At 44.3% G+C, this 17133-nt stretch overlaps 4 protein-coding genes across 5 annotated transcripts; 2 read left to right on the forward strand and 2 right to left on the reverse strand.

The window, feature by feature from the left end:
• Positions 1–79: 79 nt before the first annotated feature.
• gdf5 (growth differentiation factor 5) lies at positions 80–3041 on the reverse strand. Its single transcript, XM_058055109.1, has 2 exons — positions 2907–3041; positions 80–963 (listed from the first exon to the last, which is right to left on the reverse strand). The coding sequence occupies exons 1-2, from the start codon at positions 2992–2994 to the stop codon at positions 80–82; spliced, it is 972 nt and encodes a 323-aa protein (XP_057911092.1). The 5' UTR covers positions 2995–3041.
• A 2751-nt stretch (positions 3042–5792) lies between these two features.
• Positions 5793–8741, forward strand: sdc4 (syndecan 4). Of its 2 annotated transcripts, none has more exons than XM_058055728.1 (5): positions 5793–6110; positions 7164–7347; positions 7417–7466; positions 7549–7744; positions 7823–8741. In XM_058055728.1, exons 1-5 carry the CDS (start codon positions 6054–6056, stop codon positions 7972–7974), a joined length of 639 nt encoding a protein of 212 aa, XP_057911711.1. In that variant the 5' UTR covers positions 5793–6053; the 3' UTR covers positions 7975–8741. The 2 variants fall into 2 exon arrangements, with proteins under 2 accessions (XP_057911711.1, XP_057911712.1); XM_058055729.1 differs by having other exon boundaries at positions 5795–6110; positions 7167–7347.
• Positions 8742–9613: 872 nt separating this feature from the next.
• On the reverse strand, positions 9614–12479 carry oser1 (oxidative stress responsive serine-rich 1). Its single transcript, XM_058055726.1, has 4 exons — positions 12132–12479; positions 11428–11537; positions 10496–10606; positions 9614–10420 (listed from the first exon to the last, which is right to left on the reverse strand). The coding sequence occupies exons 2-4, from the start codon at positions 11502–11504 to the stop codon at positions 9679–9681; spliced, it is 930 nt and encodes a 309-aa protein (XP_057911709.1). The 5' UTR covers positions 11505–11537; positions 12132–12479; the 3' UTR covers positions 9614–9678.
• Positions 12480–12939: 460 nt separating this feature from the next.
• manf (mesencephalic astrocyte-derived neurotrophic factor) lies at positions 12940–16901 on the forward strand. Its single transcript, XM_058054954.1, has 4 exons — positions 12940–13161; positions 15995–16122; positions 16207–16348; positions 16425–16901. The coding sequence occupies exons 1-4, from the start codon at positions 13074–13076 to the stop codon at positions 16607–16609; spliced, it is 543 nt and encodes a 180-aa protein (XP_057910937.1). The 5' UTR covers positions 12940–13073; the 3' UTR covers positions 16610–16901.
• Positions 16902–17133: the final 232 nt, after the last annotated feature.

Genomic DNA, 17133 nt, shown 5'->3' on the forward strand with positions numbered 1-17133 from the left:
AATGTGGTTGAAAGGTGGGACACAGACCAGTCAATTGGGAAGGTTTTTATTGGGGCCACATTCAGCATAAAGGGCGGCGCTACCTGCAGCCGCAGGCGTCCACGACCATGTCGTCGTACTGCTTGTAGACCACGTTGTTGTTCGAGTCCACGTACAGGATACTGATTGGACTGAGGCGCGTGGGAACGCAGCAGGAGGGTGGGGCTGAGGGCGGGTCCATGGAGTGGAGCAGGGTCTGTATGATGGCGTGGTTGGTGGGCTCCATGTGCGAGCGCAGAGGGAAGTCGCATGCGCCCCCGCAGTGAAAGGCGTGGTAGTCGAGCGGCGCGATGATCCAGTCGTCCCAGCCCATTTCTTTGAAGTTGACATGGAGGCGGCGCCGCTGGCACCTCGTGTGTGTCTTTGGCGGGAGGGTCTGTGGCGGCAGTTTTTGGAGGGCCCCAGTGGGTGGAGCTCGCCTTGTGCGTCGCTGTGTGAACAAGTACTCATAGACAGTTTTATTGTCGTGACCGGATCGAGCTCGGATCTCGTTGTAGAAGAGATCCGACTTGCTGCTCCTGCCAAACGCGAGCAGGAAGGCCTTCTCTTTGTCGCTCCTTCTCGGTCGGCCCAAGCCTAGCAAGCGCAGGTCGGCGCCAACACCCCCTTCCAGTTGGAAGCACAGTGGCTGATTCTGTTGGGTTCGTTTCAAGCCCTTCACTGCTTTCCACACATTGAACACCTCCCACCTGCCGCCGGGACCCTCCAAAGGCCCCGCCGCCATTGTCTGCAGCAGGACTGCCTTCTGTCCGGCCCGCCCACACTCGTACAGCTTCAGCCACCGGGCCCCGCGCAGCGCCTTCCTGCCGGGGTCGGGCCAACTCTTTCTCAGGATGCGAAGTTCAGCTCCCAGAAGTTCATCGGGATCCACAGAGGAGATGTTGAAGCGGTACTGCTGACGCCTCAGGACCGACCCTCGCTCATCTACAGGGGGAGGGGCAAAGTATGCTAGTGAGTGACTAGTGAGAGACTACAAGAAAAATACACATGAACTAGTGAGGTTCAAGTGACAAGGTAAAAAAATAGTGAAATAGAAATAGAAAAAGTGTACTATAGTGAGTGGTAAACTTTTGAAGTGTATGACTGAGTTGTAGGTGACTAAAAATAAAGAAATACATGTGTATGAGTGAGTTATAGGTGACTAAAAGTAAAGACATAAACATGTATTAGTGAGTTTAGTTAACTAAAAGTAAAAACAAATAGATATGTACTAGTGAGTGGTAGTAAGGAAATAGAAGTATATTGGTAAGTTGTAGGTGACTTAGTAAATATTACAGGTGTACAATTGAGTTGTAGGTGACTATAATTAGTAAGTTATAGATGACAAAGTCAAGAAAAAGAAGTGTACTAGTGAGTTGTAGTTACCTGAGTCAAGAAATAGAAGTGCACTAGTGAGTTGTAGTTCATTGAGTAAAGATTAGAAGTGTACTACTGCGTTGTAGGTCATTATAAGTAAAGCAATAGAAGTGTACTGGTGAGTTGTAGGTGACAAAATAAAGACAGACAGAATACTTTATTAATCCCTTTGGGATTCTGTCTGTCTGTCGGTAAATTAAATTAAATTAAATTAAGTGAGTGTAGTGTTTAATTAATTAAGTGTAGTGTACTAGTGAGTTGTAAGTGACTAAATGAAGGACTAGAAGTGTACTAGTGAGTTGTAATTGACTAAATAAAGGAATACTAGTGTACTAGTGAGTTGTAAGTGACTAAATAAAGGAATACTAGTGTACTAGTGAGTTGTAAGTGACTTAATAAAGGAATACTAGTGTACTAGTGAGTTGTAAGTGACTAAATAAAGGAATACTAGTATACTAGTGAGTTGTAAGTGACTAAATGAACGAATACTAGTGTACTAGTGAGTTGTAAATAAAGGAATACAAGTGTACTAGTGAGTTGTAGGTGACTAAATAAACGAATACTAGTGTACTAGTGAGTTGTAAGTGACTAAATAAACGAATACTAGTGTACTAGTGAGTTGTAAGTGACTAAATGAAGGAATAGAAGTGTACTAGTGAGTTGTAAGTGACTAAATAAAGGAATACTAGTGTACTAGTGAGTTGTAAGTGACTAAATGAAGGAATACTAGTGTACTAGTGAGTTGTAAGTGACTAAATAAAGGAATACTAGTGTACTAGTGAGTTGTAAGTGACTAAATGAAGGAATACTAGTGTACTAGTGAGTTGTAAGTGACTAAATGAAGGAATACTAGTGTACTAGTGAGTTGTAAGTGACTAAATAAAGGAATACTAGTGTACTAGTGAGTTGTAAGTGACTAAATAAAGGAATACTAGTGTACTAGTGAGTTGTAAGTGACTAAATAAAGGAATACTAGTGTACTAGTGAGTTGTAAGTGACTAAATGAAGGAATAGAAGTGTACTAGTGAGTTGTAAGTGACTAAATGAAGGAATAGAAGTGTACTAGTGAGTTGTAAGTGACTAAAAAAAGGAAAAGAAGCGTACTAGGGAGTTGTAGGTGACTAAATAAAGGAATATAAGTGTACTTTAGTAAGTTGCAGGTGAGCCACTAGCAAAGGACAGCTAAACAAACAGAGGCTAAAATTAAAGTACATGTAAACTTTCCGCAGCCACAGTCATGAAAACTTTTCATTCTAAAAAAAAACAGAAGGGCGGGGGGGCGGGGGGAGGAGGAGGGGGCCGTGAGGGTGTGACCACTGTTTATTTTCCCTCCTGAGGGCAGCGCCAGCATCCAGATGGTGGGAAACATGAACGTTAGCATTTAAGCTTAGCATGGAGACAAGCGAGGTGTGGCTACTTGGCATGTTTCCATGGTAGCATGTTAGCTAACTTGTTGTCACGACCTGTGACCTCACGGACTGATGAGCATGAAAAGTGCAGATGACTTTTACCTTGACCTTTATCCACAAAGCTGGTGACGGTGTCGGCCATGCTGTTGTTGGGCTGATTGTGGGAGCGGCTCCAGTACAGAGACAACATGTAGTCGTGCGGCGTGACCTTGACACTTCCGGCCGGATGGACGGAACCCTTCGGAACCTTGGAGGGGCTTCTGAGGATGACAGCTTCGCCCTGTGCAGCTCCCACCTTCCTTCCTGGAGCGCTGATGGTTGCGGGCGCATGAACTTTGCTCGGGGGGTTGAATCCTTTGTTGTCGCTTTTGATGAAAGGTGGCCCTGCGCGGATGTGCGTCACCCGAGCCCCACCGGCTCTTCCGTTGGCACGTGCGCTCCAGCCGTCAGCCGTGCGGCCCAAAGAAGCGACGACAGAAGTCACCGTCCAGCAGGTGAGCAGCACAGAGAGAAGCGCCCAAGCGTTCATCCTAGTGGCTGGTCGTCATGGCAACATGCAAGAATGATCTTTGCCAAGTCAGAGTGTGTCATCCTCCAAGTGCACGCACGTGAGACCTGACGTGAGCTCGTGCTGGACTGCAAGTGATGCTGCAGGGCAAGGAACTTGCCTCAAGTCTCTTTTTTTCACCATGACGTCACCAGGCCCCATTTTTTTCTCTTTCCAACTTTACTGCACTCCAATCCAAACACTTCCTCACCTCCAGGCAGCCACACACACATACTCACTTACAGTCTCACACACACACACTCTCACTTATTCTCACACAGACACACTCACACACTTACATTATATGAGGTTTCTGGTGGCTTTTTATTGTCCTACCTGCCCCCCCCCCAGATAGTGGAGCGGTCTTTCAAAGTGAAAGCTCAGCAGACAACAAAGGGTTAAAATTGTTCTGGTTCTAGTGGACTTGCCTGCTCAGAAACCGCTTATGTTGACATAGACATGACATTGAGTCAAAATAAAGCCCAGCGGCCACAGTTTACAGGCCCACGTGGTCACATGACGCCCACGCAATCACATGGTCATTGAAGTGATACTACACACTAGACACTAGACCCTGGGCACGACTAGACATACATACAAGTGTTGACACAGCGTGTGTTTGGAGTTCAGGTGAACCTAAGAGGCAGCACAGCGCCCTCCTGTGTCAATCCAGCATCGTTACATCATTTTGTCACGAGAGGATTCCGCCCACTTAGTACATTTACATTTTTTCTCGATTGTTTACACACAATTTGTGATGCCTGAGACACAATGACCACAACATATAACCAATGCACCAACTCCATGAACCAAGTCTGCTAAACAATAAGCACAATTCCTGCTTTACACTCACACTGCAGATCTACAACACACTTTTTTTCAGAACACTACACACAATTCTCTGAGTTTTGGCACAATTTTCATGAAGTAAACATCTTGTTTTCACAAAGAACACAATGCCACTCAAAACAGTCAAATTAATATTCCTATTATTCACACTGACTCATCACATGGGTAAACACCTGGCACACATTTTTACAATTAGCGGTCTAACAATGAGGGAGGCTGGGCAAAGGGTCAGAAATCCACAAACACACCTTCTCCAAGCTATGGAAGATGCATGTGGAGAGATTCCAGCTGATGCTTTCCATGGCTGGATTGGCCATGCTAGGCGATATTTCCCCGCTGCTTGGCCAGAGAAAACCTTGCATGTGATGTAGATGAGATGCTGTGGCTTGACCCAAACAGAAGACGTGATGCGGCATAGTATTTTGCTTTGTTATTGATTTATTTTTTGTTGATGATTATTATTATTTCTTGAACTGAAGCTGTATACATTTAGATGCAGACCAAAAGCAACACTTTGTGTTGGCTGTGATGTTTTTCTGTGAAAAATAAAAAAATATATTTCTGTGTAATTTTGTGTTCTGAGTAAAAAAAAATACCAAAAAAACATTTTGCAAGAAGTGTCACACTGAACACAAAAAGGCCGGAGTCATGATGAATATGATGTAATCACAGTGTTTTACATTGAGCACATCAGTGTTCAACTGGTTCATACAAATGTTTGTTCATATAGTGGCTTGTGTCCGTCATTTGGAGACAAAACACCATTTTGAGAAGAATGAAGACTGTTTTGGATGTAAAGTTTCATTTTGCAGGAGAATTGAGGGGTTTTCAGAGTGAGTGATTTTTGGATTTGTGTGTAGAGTTCTGAGAATATGAGGCATCCTTTCAGAAAATGTGTTTAAACAATCGAGAAAACTGTAATGTAAAAACACATTTAAAAAACAGAAACATTGTATATATCCCTGATAAACTATGTCATTCGTAGTGTAGTGATTCACGTAGCTGGCTTCAATGACAATGACGCTTAATGGCTGATAGGGGATTACATAATTATTTTACTCTAATTAAAATTACATTGAAATTTAATTTTTACATTATGTCTCTGTTTGATTCAATAAACCTACGATTAAAAATGTGGACACAGACAGATAGTGATTGTGACGACGAAGTTTTCTGGTGTATTTCATTTTTGTATTACAACTGGAATACATCCCATGTCGATTTTTTTAGGGCGAAGGAAAGTGCTTTTGTTATCGGAAAGTGACGTCACATTGAGGAATTTCCATCCAACCGGAAGTTGGCAACTCTTCCACCGAAATAAAACATGACATGTTGGAAACTTGTGATTACGTCTTGATGATGATAACAAATATTCATTTGTAGTATAAGCGAAGCTTGAATTCTTCAGCATTTCAAGGTGAACTAATACAAAAATGTGTTGGTTTCATATTTTCAATTAGAAAGTGAACTTTTATTTTGGGGGTAGTGCCAAGGTGGGCGGGGCCGACTTGTTGAATGTGATATACTTTACGGTAAATCCTGGCCACTGATGTGACGTCATTTCCATGCCGATCCGTCATTGGTCGAAAACTCCCCAGTTACAAGTTATAGCAGAGCGACACAGGAGCGCCGTGGAAGTTGAGTTTCCACCGAGGACGAAGCAGAAGAAAGAAAAAAAAAAGATTTTCGCGTGGACGCAACGGACAGATCGAGGACAAACGGAACATTTATGTGAGGAAGATCGCGTTTCGCTGAACATTAGCTGCCTTGAGAAGACTAATCTGCTAAACTCGCAGCCGCGCTGTTATTGAGCAACTTTTTTCTGACGTCCACATCAGCAAGGAAGAGAAAACATGTTTCACTTCGGCCTTCTGTTGCTCTTATCTGCCTCTTTCGTCTTCTCTGAGTCGGTAAGTTGGTCAACAAACATTTGGAACTTTTATCGCAGGTCCTACCTAGCTAACTTGCTTGCTTGCTAAACCTTGTGACGACGATCTGAAATGCTAATCGGCTAACGAGTAGTTATGTTTGCTGCGCGTGCGTGTGGTCGCTGCTATTATTCAGTTAGGGGCCCGGATTTTGTGTGTGTGTGTGGGGGGGGGACTCACTTCTGCCCCCCAAGTCAAATCAGCGCCCTTTGAACAGTGTGTGTGTGTGTGTGTGTGTGTGTGTGTGTGTGTGTCGACGCCCTGAAATCATTATCACGTGACCACATGTATTTAGTGTATGACGTCACGGTGGCTTCAGGATGGAGCAGTGATGTTAAAGGTTGTTTAAAAAAATCACATTTAGAATTCTGCTGGAGCACTCAAAGGGTCAAAGGTCACATTCATGCCACCCACAAACAAAAAGCCCCCCCCTCCCCGTTAGCTCAGTTAGCAAACTTAGAGTCGCTACCACATGAAGAGGAGATCTTGCAGTGTTCCAATCGTGCGCTATTATGTGCAACATTCCTTGTAGCCGTTGGCCCTCCTCTTCCCTTTTTTTCATTTCCCTCTGGAATGTGACCTCTGCTGACCTTGAGGGATTTTGCACACTTGGAGGGATCTCAATGGAGCCTTTTCCCAAGGGGACGTCCTCTGTTGTCCCAGCAAGGACGCTCTTACACTTTGTCACCATTTTGGAAGCGGTGGTGTTTCTTCTTTCCACGCGCTCGTGTCGTCTTTGGCTGAGTTACACTCGGTGGACTTCCTGTGTCATCTTGTTGGAATGTTGTGCCTTCTTACGAATGTTGTCATGGTAATGTTTGGAAGCGGGATGTCATCACAGTAGCTTTAGAGACTGACTTTGTGTATTATTATTATGAAATGTATTATGACCGCTGACTGTGGTTGCCATGGTTACACTGACATCATCATCACTCCTTCGTACCTTGTACGATGTGAGGGGAATGTCATCATGGAACATGCAAGTGTCATAACTGTTATTTTGGTGCGCTGTTAGAATGTTGGCTATTGCCCCAGCAGGTGAGGGAGACAGAGACGTGGATGCCCCTGAAGGCCACACATGCGGTTGCCATGGCAATGCACCATCACGATCAACTGGAATCGTCCGGAGACGGGCAGAATGGCTCGGACTTTGGCTTTGATGATGACGAAGACTACTATGACACTTACGAAGATGAGATGTCGGGGTCGGGTGATGGAGGTTTGTTTACACGGCAACACTTGACCAATAAAACAACTTGAAATGTAAACTTTATTATTTTATCGACAGAAGGGACACATGACCAGTCGGCCGGACGTGACATGCCGGCGCCCACAGAGGTGAGATTATGTCACTGTCCGCCCCCCACCACCACCGCCCCTCTTGTTGAATTTTAATGACGTTGTCCCACCTCTTCCTCAGCTCGATGCAGATAACAGGATTCCTGACGCGGATCCGCCAACACCGCCCGGCGCCAACGAGGTGGAGATGGTGCAGAACAGCAATGAAATTCCTCTGCTGAGGAACGGGCCAAACACCAGCGACGAGCTGACGTCTAACGTACTGATGTCTCACGCCACCAACGACAGTGTCTTTGCAAAAACCGAAGTTCTGGCAGGTCTGTGTCCTGCCTCACAAGAACATCCTTTTTTTATTGTGCTTTGTCTTACTGACTCATTTTGGAAATGCATTGCAGCACTGATCACGGGCGTCGCCGTGTGCCTGGCGCTCGCCATCCTGCTCGTCCTGCTGCTCATCCACCGCATGAAGAAGAAGGATGAAGGAAGCTACGAGCTGGGGAAGAAGCCCATCTACAAGAAGGCTCCCTCTGCCGAGATATATGCTTAGGCCCCGCCCACCCAATAGTTATCAGCAATGGGACTGACTCCTTTCCCTCCTGTGCCAATCAGGGGCCCGTTTGTCCTTATTTATTCACTACACAAGCTACGTTGTCGGTTAGCGCCGGGTGGCGCTAATCTCCATTGAAATATTTGTTTTTAATTCCCGTGGAGATGACCTTTGTTTCTACAACACACACACAAAGCGGTGTGAAAGCCTAAAATGAATTGAAACCAGTTTGAGTCTGTGGCCATAATGTTCCACGTTATGCTAACACTAGGTAGGTGCTCGGTGTTGAAGTCAGGTGATGCGTCACGGCACTTCCTACAGGCTGGCCGATGGCGTGCAAGGCTGCTTAGCTACATCCGAGCAAGAAGCTACTGAATTGACTCTTTGGTGGAGTGTTTAACTCTGCTCCTTTCCTATCAGCACGCCCTGCTACTTTGTGAATATTTGTGTACTTTTTGTAATTGTTTAGCAGTGGACGTTGCGGTACTTCTATGGCAATAAGCCAGTTTTTTTTGTTTTGTTCAAACAAGGTACTTCATTGTCTGCCAAAAATTTCATGCCAAACAACTTTTGATACTAACTCATTAGAAGCTACTTTTTATACACTACTTTGACATTTCACACCTTTTTGATGTTTTTCTAGAATCTCACAATCATGTGACTAGCTTTGACCTCCCACTAGCAGACCGCAGTAGAGGCTAGCGGTCGGCTAGTTTGCTGCTGAAGGTCAAAGGTTTTTGGAAATAAAACATTTTTATGCACATCAATGCGCTTCTTCATTTGGAGGCCAGTCACATGACCATGCTAATGCTAACGCGTGTGTGCCAGCATCCGCACTAATGAGCTAGCTATGGGGGAGTGTCTTTTGTTTTCATGCAACGACGCACATGCCTCTGTTCCGCCCAGCAACAAGGAGCTCTTTGTGGTGCACGGCCGTGCTTTCCACTGGACCTTTGATGGCGCTCACGGCATTTGCGTTCTTTCCGCCATGATGCTTGTTGAGGTTTTGGTATGCACGTTGCTTGGGCCATTGCATCTATCTAGACCAGGGGTCAGCAACCCGCGGCTCCAGAGCCGCATGTGGCTCTCCAGCCTCTTTGTTGCGGCTCCCTTTGCAATGCTTGAATATTTTTTAGCACCCGTGTGGTCAAAATGCACGTCTTTGTTATGAGTTTACAAAAATCCAACTTTGTGTGAGACCATGAATGCATCCTGACTGAGTTCTGACTGGTGACTGAATGAGCAGACAGGATGCTATCCAGTTCTCTCTGACAGGTTAACATGAAGGGAAATGAGTAATACTTTGAGTTATTTGAGTTATTAATTATTATTAATGAGTTATTTGACGATTCTAAAAAATAAATTAGAGCTCATTTAAAAACAAAAGTTTATCTCCAGTACTAGCAAGAGTACTCCAACTCGTCTTTTTTTTCCCCTCCAATGTTGTTTTAAACATACAACGTTTTGCGGCTCCAGGCTATTTTTCTTTAGTGGGCAAGTGGGTGAAATGGCTCTTTTCATAGTAAAGGTTGCCGACCCCTGATCTAGACTAAGGCACATGGCGAGTGGTCACTTGTTAGTCTGCAATGAATGTGCCACCTGGTGGACATGTGTTGAACATACGAAAACATGAAGGAAGAAAAGCTTGATTTTTGACTTTATTGAAGAAAAAGAGGGAGCATGTCCGGTCATATGAGCTGTGCTTCAGGTGTACATCATCTCTGCCATGTGCGACATCTTCTTGGGGATGTACAGGTAAAACTCCATGTAGCCTGACAGGTCCTCGATGGTCACGTCATCAACAAAGACGCGCGCCTGCTCAGAGCAGGAGCGGGGAGACGCCGGCGAGGAAGATGACAGCGAAGCAGCAGCGCTACAGTCAGTTCTAGGTGGGGATTGTTGGTGCTCGCACTCTGAGATGACATCACGTAGTCCTGTGAAGGAGTACGCCTCCACACCGTTCCAGCCGTCAACTTTGGAATGGCACGGACACTCTGCCGCCGGCTCGCTCACATCCTGGCGCTCCGTGACAGCGTCGGTCAGAGTGCACGTGCAGCCGTGCAGTTTGGATAACGCCTGGAAGTCGGCCGACTCTGCAACGGTCTCCTGTACTCTTCCGGAACATTCCTCTTCCCTTCTGGGAAGTGCAGCTGGGGAGGACACCGCTGCTCCCACGGGCGTAACATAACCAGCAGTCGAGCCGAAGACAGCCGAGGGGGTGGGGCTAAGAGTGCCCAGAGCAGTGAGGTCTTTGCGGGCACCGGGACTTCCTCTGTCAGGGCAAGGCTCCTCGGGGGTGGCAAGGCGCTGTTGCTTCAGGCAGCCACCGGGAGGCGCCAGAGTGGAGGCGCTACAGTAGGTGAACCTGGCAGCTTGCAGGATTGGCGACTTGGACCTGCGGCGCCGTTGCGTTCGACTCGCCGCTCTCGATGTCTTCCTCACGCAGCTGCGGAGATAAGGCCCAGCCTGAGCATCGAAGGCGCACACCACCATGCTCGGCATCATTCATGTCTCCACTCACCCGTGCCAGTTGTCCTTGGGACCACCAAGTTTGGGCTTGACCGCACTGACATCTGCACAAACCCGGGTCACTACTCGGGGAGACTCGGGAGTGCTCGCGGCTCCGAGTGCGCTGTACAGACAGAAGGACGGGGACGCCATCACACAAATGAAATGATATTCAGCTCCACATTGACTTTTTGTTCTAGCATTGTTTTTTATTATTGCACTCAGTGTTATTAAATGAAATATCTTGATAGTTAGAGCATAGAAAACCTGTTTCTGACTTTCTAAATACAGTTTTTAACCTTTATTATTATTATTCAAGGCATGTAGACAAGAAATGGTCACCTTAATACTACTGTTATTCTTGATTTACACCACATTGCTAATGCACAGGCTGCAGAAATAAGGACAAAGAAAGAAGCCAAAAACCACTTCCACATGGAATGGGAGGAGAACTTAATTATGGCCTACATGGAGTATGAAGGTAATGTAATGTAACGTCCTGTCTCATCAATGCCCAGTGACCAGAATAGTACATATAACTTGTCTTTCAATATTTTTTACTAAAAAAAAATATCAACCACAACACAGTGATTGTGTATTCTTTTTTTTGAAATACCACGATAAATTGAGGGAGATTCTTAAACTGTGAAAATTTTCTTTTTGCAATATTATTAATGTAGTCCGCTAATATGGTTTAGTAATATATGTTTAACCTGGGGCATAGGTTCCCAAAATAGCCTGCAATAAGGCTGTGAAGTAGCCAACTTCATTTGCTTACAATACTTGTGTTTAAGGCTCTTTTAAGGCTTCACATTTTATTACATTTCTCTATTGTTGAAACACTCCCAAAGTTTACATTTGGTTTGACAAGGAACCATTGGTATTTGTTCTATTGGTTGTGAATAATAATAATAGTAGTTATAGTAATGATGAGTTAGCATTTACCTCTCAGCATCCACTCGCAGCTTCTTGAAAGCCGTCTGCAACGTTTCCTCCTCGCGGTCCGTCTCGCCTGCCGCCATGGTGGGCGGAGTCAACTGCGACGAGCCACCCAGCTGAAAGAGCACACGTGTGATGCTACTCGTCAACTTTAGGGTACATGCATGTTGTAATAAAATGTTGGTTTCATTTTAATGCTGCCTTCCAGGCTACTTTTAAAATGGGGAAGTATCCCAATTGGAATGCTGGCTCTTTGTAAACTACAAACATGGCGGACCACCTGAAAAGGAGTCTTGTTTAGCATTGAAAATACATTAAAGTCAATTTACTAAAAATGGAAACAACACGAAGACCATATAATGTTCACAAAGTCGACCTCCAGCATGACCGACAAACAACTACAGTAATTTAATTGATGTGAGGTATTCTGTCGCTTTTAGTATAGTGACGTCACATGGCTTTGCCTAGAACTTGACGGGAGCATCTGACAAAAAAGCAGACAATGTGAAATATAGTGATTGATAGATATATAGATAGTGAGTACAAAAGTGGCCCGCATCTGGGTTTTTCGTCATCACACAGCAAAGCAAGACATTTTGAAAAACATGTTTCATAAGGACTTCCACCATCTTGGCTAATGCTAGTTGGCTAGCGAGTAGCCGTTGGAGTCGCATCTGATACCTTTAAAACCTACGAACACAAAAACTTACCGTTCACCAAGTCCAGGCCACACTGATGAGATAAACCCCACGCATCCAGACGGCTTTGCCCGCGGCGGACCCACGGATGTTCTAGTGCGAGCTCACAATGCTAACTGACGATACTAGCTCACAATGCTAACTGACGATGCTACCTCAGGGCAGCTTGAAAACACGACGAACTTCGCGACTCGACGCCCTCACTCGAGTCGTAAGTCACAGGTCAGTGTTATGAGAGCACAGTGGTAACTCGAAGAAGGAGCACGTCAGCTTCGAGATCTTTCCTTGTTTACACTCCAGCAGACGCAGTGACTCTGCACAGCACCATACTGACGTCACCAGAAAAACAACAAAAACCGCTGACGTCACCACCCTTGCACTTCCCACACCAGCGATCACATTTCACAAAGTGGCCCAATGGAACAGTGCTATAGCAGGAAGAATGCTATGTATATATGTATGTTGTAGTTTTATTGTCAAAAAAAATCGAATCAATTTTATTTAGCCTCCTCTATATATTTATATACATGTGTATTAATTGGCCCATGTTCCTATTCATTTGTTTACATTTGGTCACATGTCATAACGATAAATTCATTTATTATATTATCCCAACTGAAAACGTTACGGTGACGTTTAATTTCAAATAACTAAAGTGTTGGACCAATCACATCGCGCCAACTGGACGTTGTTCCCAGACGGCTTGTTTTCGCCCAATTAGTGCACAGTACGTAAGGGCAGTCCTGAGTGTCAGAGCATTCAACCAATAAGATACCGATTTTTAAGTCACGTGCACCAGGAAGTTTGTCCGTTCTTACCGGCGTCTCGCTCCCGTTGCTCAGTTTGTTAAGGTAGGCTAGGCTAAAGAAGGCTAGTAAAGCCAAGTCAAGGGAAAGGCAGGCTTGCCCAGACAGACAGGCTTGGCTCTTTTAAGCTGCGAGAAAATAGACTGAAATGTTTTGTCAAAGCGGCCTGTCGGCGGCTGTGCTGCTTGCGGTGCTGCTAGGAAGAAGTGAGTCTCTGAAAGAAGGAGAATGTGAAGGTAAGTTTGACTGCTAGCTGCGGCTACCTCCACCAACTCTGAGCACATCGTATTTTAGAAAACTACTATCAATTGATTGCTTACTCACCATCTGTCAACATTACTATCACAGAAACTAAAGGATAACCGACTGTATCATTAAATGAAATACTAACATACTTGTTTAATTCTCGTTTAGTGATAGATTTTTTTTAACGTTGTGTTTTCATGTACTTGAATTTCTACTAACTACTAATGTATTTTTTCGCCACTGTATCCGACTTTAACAATATAATATAGTATAATTCTACCGAATGTAATGTAGCACAACTGATTAGTCTTTTTATGTTTACATTGGGATGCAATGATACGCTCCAATCAGGATGACACACAGTAAGACTGTTACTCATTATTGATATGTGGTTGGCACGTCTGCCTCACAGCCAGGAAGTACAGGGGGGTGTACTGGAGTGAGCGAAGGTGGCTCTTTTTAAAATTTCCTAGTAACCCTAGTAACTGATAACCAAGGGCCTGTTGCATGAAAGTAGTATTGAGATATCCAGGATAAATGACATGGCTGAGTTCAAACAATCCAGGCTTAATCGGTTGCAAAATCCCCAAACCAGGATGAGCAAAAAAGGATTAAAATGAAGAGAAATGGCTAAATGAACAAACGAAATGAACTGAAATGTAAATTGAATGGGGACTTATTGTGCTTTTTCCACTTTTCTGACCTATAAATTTAGTTACAATGTTGGATTCTCATGTTAAACGATGCCAAAGTTTCAGATAATGAGCTTTGCACATTTGGAAGCGATCCCTGAAAGAAGTTTGGGGTGGCTCAAAATACTTGGTGTCGTAAAACTGCCCCTTTGTGATGTTACAGTGGGGCGGACGTCCTTATATGGGCGTGTCTGTAAGCCAGATAACCTGCCCCAAGCTCTGCTCTTCTGTTTACTTGCGAGCAAAGCCACATTTGTTTACAATTCCGAACGACGCCACCATCAGGCACTTGTGGTTGGAGTTCCTGATTGCCTGCCAGCAAAATAAATGGATTTAATTCTGTCAGCGACATTTCCCACTGGACTTTTTCGTGAACGTGGGCTAGTATGCAACTGGACTAGCCGACTCCTTTGCGATGTTACCTGGTCGCGTGGACAGAGAAAGCAGTAAGTAACAATATATCAGTGTCTGTGTTTATTTTGTGTATGTTAGCAAATGCGCTTGCATACAGGGAGCCACGTTGCTAATAGCCGTTACCATTGAGAGACATCTTTAAGAAACTTCGGACTGGCCAGTCTCTACTTCCGGATCAGATTCAGGATCCGACGCACATGGCTGACATTTTAAAAAGATAAACTGCCATTTATTATCAACTCTTATACCGTTGATCAACTCTGAAACCGTTAGCGGCACAAGCCGGAGGTGTTTCTATGCATGCGGGAGTGTGACCAACCACAGCGGATTGGGCGTGCCTGGAGGCAGGCCATGGGTGGAATACATTAAAACAGACCGTTTTCGTGGGAACCACGAAATCCACAGAAAAACAGTTGAATAGGTTGGGTGCAGATTCTGGAAGAACTATAAAGCTTTGTGTGCTGGTTATCTTGTGTAGCTGCTCTATAGGAGTCCACAACACAATAGAAATGGCTGAAAAATGAGCATAACGGCATTTCAGGCATAATATTCTACTTGTAAATGTGGGAGTCTACATTGGCTAGTCGGTATCAAAGGGACCTCTAACCTCTGACGTAGTTTCCTGCAAATAACATTTTAGATGGCTTATTTACTCTTAATATTGGGTTATACGAGTGTGAAGCCATTTGAAGATGCCACAATACATTGATGAGACAATAGCCACCGCGGAAAATACACTCTTCACAAAAAAGAAAACAAGGAACTGCTAACGTGAGTTGTTACCTTGTTTATGTCTGTTGTCTTTTCATGTTGATTATATCTACGATATATGGCAGGGGTCTCAAACTCAATTTACTAGGGGGCCACTGGAGCTTGGGTCTGGGTGAGACTGGGCCGCATCAGGTTTTACAAAAAAAACCCACATTTATTAAAAACTAACATTTTTTTAAAACTTGGCTTTGGTTCCAATTTTCTACAAGAAAAGCTCTGATAAAACATTCCACTGTTCTCAAATATCTTACTTTTTATTTTTCTACACAAAATAAGATGAAAAATAAATAAACAAATCAAGAATAAAGAAAATCAATCAATCAGTAATAAATAAATAAATAAATAATAATAATACTAATAATAATAAAAACTTAAGAAACCACATATAGTTGGTGGGTAGACAAATTGTTTTTTTTTTAGATTAAAATGAACAAAGCATTATTAGAGCCCTGTAGACATGACAAAACACGCCTATAGTCACATTTATACTCTTTTTATTTACAACATATTGCGCAACTGCAGGGTCTTGAGACACATGCTAACTCGCAAACTAGAGAGCTAGCGACCTAAACGGTAGCCTTCAAGTTATTTCCTTTAAACTTAAATAGCCAAAAACTTACCACTTCCACACGGATAGGGAGGATAACTATTAATAGTTATTTAACCTTTAACATGAACATTAATCATACGTAATAATTTTTTCTTGGTACATGATACCATACAGCATCCATATCAAACTTGCGTGGGCCGCACTAACATTAAACTTTCATATCAAGGCGGGGGCCTCAAACTAGTGTCGGGCCGCGTGTTTGATACCCCTGTAGTAAACTAATGTAAGGAAATGGACCGTATTTCACGAAGCGGCTTTCTTCACAGCTTGGGTAGATTCCAGCTCAGTGCCGCCCTGAACATGAGAAAATATTTTGATGTCCTGTCTTTGTTTCAGTGTGTGTGACGTTTTTGGGAAAGTTCTACCAGTCTCTTCAGGAGCTGAAAGTGGACTTCAACAGCGATAACATCGAGAAGGCGCTCCTGAAGAGCTGCAATGAGGCCAAAGGGAAAGAAAATCGTTTTGTAAGTGCCATCGCAGCGACTGGATCTCCTCCGGAATCCAGTGGAATCCAATCCTAATGTGTGTGTGTGTATATGTGTGTACAGTGTTACTACATTGGGGCAACCAGCGATGCTGCCACAAAGATGATCAACGAAGTGTCCAAGCCGCTCAGCTACCACGTCCCTGTGGAAAAAATCTGTGAGAAGCTGAAGAAGAAGGACAGTCAAATCTGTGAACTCCGATACGGTGTGTTCCACTTCCTGTGTGTTTTTGGTGACCTTCTGTTGTGTTGTCGTGTCATTGTGTTTGTGTGTGCTTGCAGACAAGCAGCTGGATCTGAGCTCGGTGGACCTGAAGAAGCTGAAGGTGAAGGATCTGAAGAAGATTCTGGAAGAGTGGGGTGAGTCGTGCAAAGGCTGCGCTGAAAAGTCCGACTTCATCCGCAAGATCACCGAGCTGATGCCCAAGTATGCCCCAGCCGCCGCGAGGACTCGGACTGACCTGTGAGGTCACATTGACTCTGTACTTCTCTTTGTCTCACACACACACACACACACACACACACACACACACACACACACAATTTCAGGGTGATCTTTCAGTAGATGGGGTTTCCCTTTCATCCCTATCGGACCACAGCGTCTTACCCACAACCTCCATGACCATTTGACCCCTTCTGTCACCTTCCAATGTGGTGATTTGACTACGCCCTCCCATGTTTAGGCTGTTATCACTGCCCTGACGTCCTCAGTTTGTAACTTAAAAGTTTCTATTTGCATTAAAACATTTTTTTACAGCAGTGTTTAAATGTATACAAACATTTCCGACCTCACACACGTTCATGTTCATCATCATGTTAGCCATCTTACCATAGCATCACGTAAGCCTTTGGAATGCTTCGAGTGTCCGGTGATGGGAGTAAATAAATAGTTATTTTAACTAGTACTGATTAGTGAGCAGTTAGCTGGAGGGAGTGACGTCAGGACCAATGCTGCCTTCCAAGACTGTTGGCAGATGAACAAACACGTGCA

This window comes from Doryrhamphus excisus, chromosome 18 (genome assembly GCF_030265055.1).
Source record: "Doryrhamphus excisus isolate RoL2022-K1 chromosome 18, RoL_Dexc_1.0, whole genome shotgun sequence".
NCBI lineage: Eukaryota > Metazoa > Chordata > Actinopteri > Syngnathiformes > Syngnathidae > Doryrhamphus > Doryrhamphus excisus.